This window comes from Cheilinus undulatus, linkage group 7 (genome assembly GCF_018320785.1).
Source record: "Cheilinus undulatus linkage group 7, ASM1832078v1, whole genome shotgun sequence".
NCBI classification, from domain to species: Eukaryota; Metazoa; Chordata; class Actinopteri; order Labriformes; family Labridae; genus Cheilinus; species Cheilinus undulatus.
The window spans coordinates 42,204,633-42,210,753 of NC_054871.1; the positions used below are offsets into that span (position 1 = coordinate 42,204,633).

Here is a 6,121-nt window from a genome sequence, read left to right on the forward strand (position 1 = left end):
GATATTTTGCATTTGCTGATTGTCTATTATGGCATTTTTTTTGCACTACTTTGACTTCACTGTGAGGTTCTAAGTATAAGGTCCTGTTCACAGCACTATCTGATGGGCTAGACCAGTGGTTTCCAACCTTTTTACCTTTTTCCTTAGCCCCCCCAGAGCTTGTTTATTTTCCTTTATTTTTTTTAGCATGCCATTTTTGTTGCATTAAATACATTCTGTTTGTCATAATAAATGCATACCTGCTCTAAATATCAGTCATCAGTCTTGCGTACATCGGCAGACCCTGGTGACAGCTGTAGTTCACCCTAATCACATGACTGGACTTTGGGGTCAAGTGTAGCCTACTCCCTAATGTGAAACCATGCAGAGAAGAGACTTTACAGGCAAAAATATTCACCTGATGGGTGAACTCCGTTCTGTTTTCATGGTGAAACATGAGAGGAAATGTTGGTGATGTGGGAGTCTTAAACCATAAGATATCACGTAAACAAAAAAACCATCAGTATGAGCTTAAATTTGCACAATCAGTGCATCTCTAACTGTATAAAATGAATGAAAAATAAACATTGTTCTGCAGTTTCAGGCTACATGAGTCTGATTTATTACATCACATCTGAGTGTACCCTCATGCCATGCTCTATGAGTGAGGGATGCAGCTGCACATGCAGCAGCACAGCGCAGAGTTACACAGAGCTGTGCAGCTCATAGCACCTTCTAGAAATTAGCAGTGGCCCAGGCAATTAAAAGCAATGCGAGCTGGCAGAGATGTGGAGGCGCTTCAGAGCGTTAATTCAGCTTTAAATCGCCTCTGTCTCTTCAGTTTTATCTTCTGATCGCCTGTTTGCAGCCGCTGCACAACCAGCAGGGACCCTAAATCATGCAAAGCCTGCGGGAAGGTGCTGCTGCTGGTTGTGAGTGTGTGTTTGTTTCAACATTTAATCCCATAAGACTCACCGTAAATCATCGCCAGGCCGGTTTCGTGAAGGAAACGGACCCGTCTGTGTTTGAAGAGCCATATAGTGAGGATGGTTAAGGTCAGCAGCAGAATGAATGTCAGCAAATTAACGCTGTCCTGTCGGTGACTTTCCTCCGCCTCCTTCTCGGTGGCAAGTTCTTCCATAGCGTCGTCCTCCGCCTTCAGCCCCGTCACCGAGCTCAGTAACATCCACACGGGCAGCGTGGGGCTCCGTGGCCGCCGGAGAGCGTCCATGGTGCAGGATGCTGCTGACGGACAGCTCAGTGTCTCAGTGCCATGTCACTCAGCTGAGCCGAGCAGGGACACGATCCTGCTCACGGAGCGAACAGTTCAGCCTTTTCAAGAAACACTGCGCCGAGAAGAGACTGGAGAGGAGGAGAGACTGCTGCCCTTGTGGAGGAGAGCAGATGAGACCACTGCCGCCTTGAAGCCCCCCTTTCCTGATCTACTGAGTCATTGTCCCAGGATTGTGATGATGGTGCAGTTCAGATCTCGGTCTTCCTAAAAACAGGAAACTCTTCTGCGCTGCGTCTGGACGTTAAAGTCAGCTTTAAGGAAGAGAAGTGAAAGTAAATATCCGCTAAGGATGATGTGGCCTTGGTAGTGATAGTGGAGGGGTGAAGGGGGGGGGGGTCATACCAGGGGAGCACAGCTGGAAGGGGGGCGGAGGAAGTCAGAGAGCTGGATTTTTAAGGGCTCATATGACTTTAAAGCTACACTACTCGTACTTTTATATTTACAGAACATCAGATAATCATGTGAAATGTGAACAAGTAGTTTTAGTCGTCGTATTTGTTGGTATAGATATCAAAAAAAAGGGGAAAAAAACGTGTTTATCTGATGTTTTTATTTTTTTGACAGGAACAAAAATCAAGAAAACCAACTGCTTTTTGTCTTGTGAATTTTGGAGGGAAAACCAGAAACAAGATTTTAGCCCTATTATTTGATTTTCTGTTTTTAAAGGGGAAACAAATCCCAATATTCCGTTAAAGTGGTGGGTGGGCCTTGCTAGCTTCTGGGGTTTAAGCCCTGAATGTTTTCTCAAAAGCCCAGAATCTTCCAGGGTGGTTAAAAGCATGTTGCTTATGATATTTTTGATAGTTGCAAAAAGTGATAAACAATTAGGCCTTGCTGGTCACAACATGGACATTTAATTCTTAAACTCATATAACAATAGTAGTAATAATCATGATAAAAATCAGATTACTTGTGCACTCACTGTAGCATAAAAAGTACTTTAAACATTACTCTAAAAAAATAAACATCTGAGCAATTTTGTGAACAAATCAGTGTTTGTAACCCCATATGTTGCTTTACAAACGTGGACAAAATTGTTAGTACCCCTCTGTTAATGAAAGAAAACCCCACAATGGTCACAGAAATAACTTGAATCTGACAAAAGTGATGGCGAATAAAAATTCATTGAAAATTAACCAATGAAAATCAGACATTGCTTTTGAATTGTGGTTCAACAGAATTATTTTAAAAAACAAACTCATGAAACAGGCCTGGACAAAAATAATGGTACCCTTAACTTAATATTTTGTTGCACAGCCTTTTGAGGCAATCACTGCAATCAAACGATTTCTGTAATTTTCAGTGAGACTTCTGCACCTCTCAGCAGGTATTTTGGCCCACTCCTCATGAGCAAACTGCTCCAGTTGTCTCAGGTTTGAAGGGTGCCTTCTCCAGACTGCATGTTTCAGCTCCTTCCACAGATGTTCAATGGGATTTAGATCAGGGCTCATAGAGGGCCACTTCAGAATAGTCCAATGTTTCGCTCTTAGCAATTCTTGGGTGTTTTTAGCTGTGTGTTTTGGGTCATTATCCTGTTGCAAGACCCATGACCTGTGACTGAGACCAAGCTTTCTGACACTGGGCAGCAAATTTCTCTCTAGAATACCTTGATAGTCTTGAGATTTCATTGTACCCTGCACAGATTCAAGACACCCTGTGCCAGATGCAGCAAAGCAGCCCCAGGACACAACAGAGCCTCCTCCATGTTTCACAGTAGGGACGGTGTTCTTGTCTTGGTATGCCTCATTTTTGCGTCTGTGAACATAGAGCTGATGTGCCTTGCCAAAAAGTTCCAGTTTTGTCTCGTCTGTCCATAGGACATTCTCCCAGAAGTTTTATGGTTTGTCAACATGCAGTTTAGCAAATTCCAGTCTGGCTTTTTTATGATTTGTTTTCAACAGTGGTGTCTTCCTTGGTCGTCTCCCATGAAGTCCACTTTGGCTCAAACAACGACGAATGGTGCGATCTGACACTGATGTACCTTGACCTTGGAGTTAACCTTTAATGTTTTTTGGAGGTTGTTCTGGGCTCTTTTGTTACCATTCCTATTATCCATCTCTTCGATTTGTAATCAACTTTCCTCCTGTGGCCATATCCAGGGAGGTTGGCTACAGTCCCGCGGATCTTAAATTTCTGAATAATATGTGCAACTGTAGTCACAGTCACAGTCACACAAGCTGCTTGGAGATGGTCTTATAGCCTTTATCTTTAACATGCTTGTCTATAATTTTCTTTCTAATCTACTGAGACAACTCTCTCCTTTGCTTCCTCTGGTCCATGTTTAGTGTGGTACACACCATGTCACCAAACAGCACAGTGACTACTTGTCACCCTTTAAATAGGCCGACTGACTGATTGCAAGTTTGTAGACACCTGTGATGCTAATTAGAGGACACACCTTAGTTGAACATGTCCCTATGGTCACATTATTTTCAATCTTTTCTAGAGGTACCATCATTTTTGTCCAGGCCTGTTTCATTAGTTTGTTTTTTTAAATAATTCCGTTGAACCACAGTTCAAAAGCAATGTCTGATTTTCATTGGTTAATTTTCAATGAATTTTTATTTGCTATCACTTTTGTCAGATTCAAGTTATTTCTGTGACCACTGTGGGTTTTTCTTTCATTAACAGAGGGGTACCAACAATTTTGTCCACGTGTGTATATGTTCTTTCTGTAAAAATGATGTTTCAGTATCCTTTAACCCAAATTCCTACCCTACCTGATATGCAACGTAACTTAAAAAAATAAACATCAGACATTTTTAAGAGGCAGAAGTGAAAATTATTGAACTTCAACATTGTGTATCAGGATTTTAGAAATGACACTTTAATTGCAATTAGATTAAGAAAAAATGACCAAATGATGTAAAGATTTTTTTTTGCATTTTGAATCTAAATTTGTGTTTGAAATTTTGAAAAAATAATGCATACAATTACCCAATAAGCAAACGGTTTCAACAGGCCCCCTGGACCTCCTATGTTTTGGCTTTGCCCCTGACATTTGAAACACCTGGCTCTGCCCCCTGCTTCTCATTGGCTAGAGTGCACCATCAATCGTATGTCTGCTGTACCATGCAAAATAAAGCTGCTTGAGTACAATGTACTCATAAAAATACATGTATGTTTCATATTATGTCCATAGCCCTACATTGTGTCATTTTCCGGGCTGTTTACGGAGAGGGTAGTTTTTGTGTTATCCTGAAGCTTCTATGGTGTGACATAGGAAACAATTAATAATCAAACTTCAGGGTTTTTTTAAAGCCAGCTGCACATTCGGTATACTCTGTTCCTTGTCATCTCCATCCTTTCCCTCCTCTCTGGCCCTCCAAACCTGTTCGTTTTTATCGTCAAAGAGAGGCTAGCAGACTCTCTCTTTCTACAGAAGTGTAGTGACACCTAGTGGACATTCTAGCAAACTGCATCATTAACAATGGCAATAACTTCGAAACAGTATCTGTTAAATCTATGGGGTATGACTTTGTTTTCTGCTTCATGTTTTGTGCTTCAAGCTGTGTTCTTGCAGAAAAGGGGGTGTTCATGGTATCATCTGATGTTTCTTTTGCTTTAAAATGAATGATATCTGCTTCTGTCAGATTAAGATAATGAAAGGTGACAATTAATACGCCTATACAGCTGATTTTTCATTATGCAAATATGTATAGTAATGCTTGATCCAAATGATAAATTGAGAATAAATTTAATGTGGCCCTCTAGTGAGCAAAGTTGCCCATCTATGGTCTATATGATGTTCTTAAGTTCATCTGAGCATCAGAATGGAGAAAAGAGGTGATTTCAGTGGCTTTGAATGTGCCATGGTTATGTGTTTCATGGCAAGCTTTCATGTTTTTTATGCCAAATTCTTACCCTACCATTCAGAGATCACAATAGGAATCAAGACTCAGTAGACTAGGCACAATTTTCAAGTCTTCTGTTGTCCAATTTTGAGTTGGTGTGAATTGTAGCTTCGGTTTATTGTTCTCAGAAGCACCATGTGTGGTTTTACAGTACATCTGCTTCAAGGTTCAACATGTGTGTTCAGAGATGATCCTCTGCTTACCTTGGTTATAACTACTTGCCTTTATATCAGCTCGAACCATTCTGGCCATTCTCCTATGATCTTTGCTACCACCAATGTATTTTGACCCAGAGAAGTGCCACTCTCTGGGTATTTTCTCCTTTTCTCACCATTCTCCCTAAACTCTAGAAATAGTTTCTGCATGCAAATCCCAGTAGATCAGCAGTTTATGAAATACTTAGACAGCCAGTCTGATAGATATTTGCATTCATGAGGAGTTGAACAGGTGTACCTAATGAGAGGCTGATGAATGTATTATATGGTAAAACACTATAGTCAGTGCTGCTGAACCTGATATCAGAGAGCACACTGATTCTGTTTTGTCACAGGATTTGTCTCCACCAGACTGACATAACCTGCTGTGATTAGAGGTTCAGGCGAACTCAAGCAAATTATCTCTACCTCATCAGTGATTAAACCTCTAATACTGCCTGTAAGCTTTTTCCCCCTTTCTCTATCCCAGCATTAAGCATCACACTGTCCGCAGTGTCCATACTCCTCCACTAGAGCCTTTACTTCTTACTCTTAAAGTTAGGCAGCCTCTAAGCCTCACCAGTTCAATGGTCAGTTAAGGTCATAAGGTTGCACAAAATGTAAAGAGGATGTAGAACAGCTACAGAGCATCGCCCACAGAGGCATGATGGGGATTATCTATTATTAGAGTGGCCCAGTGGCTTAAGTTACAAGCTTATCTTGTGTCTGGTTGGACATGCTTACATGTGTTTTGTTATTTGTTATGCATGTATCATGCACTCTTTAACGCAGGTCATACT

At 41.1% G+C, this 6,121-nt stretch overlaps 1 protein-coding gene across 1 annotated transcript in view; it reads right to left on the bottom strand.

Annotated features, from left to right (window-relative positions):
* slc9a7 (solute carrier family 9 member 7) overlaps nucleotides 1–1,585 on the bottom strand; it is a 55,306-nt gene extending 53,721 nt beyond the window's left edge. Inside the window, exon 1 of the mRNA XM_041791797.1 lies at nucleotides 955–1,585. Within this exon, the coding sequence (XP_041647731.1) occupies nucleotides 955–1,210 (256 nt within the window). The 5' untranslated portion in view covers nucleotides 1,211–1,585. The remainder of the gene's footprint in view (nucleotides 1–954) is intronic.
* Nucleotides 1,586–6,121: the final 4,536 nt, after the last annotated feature.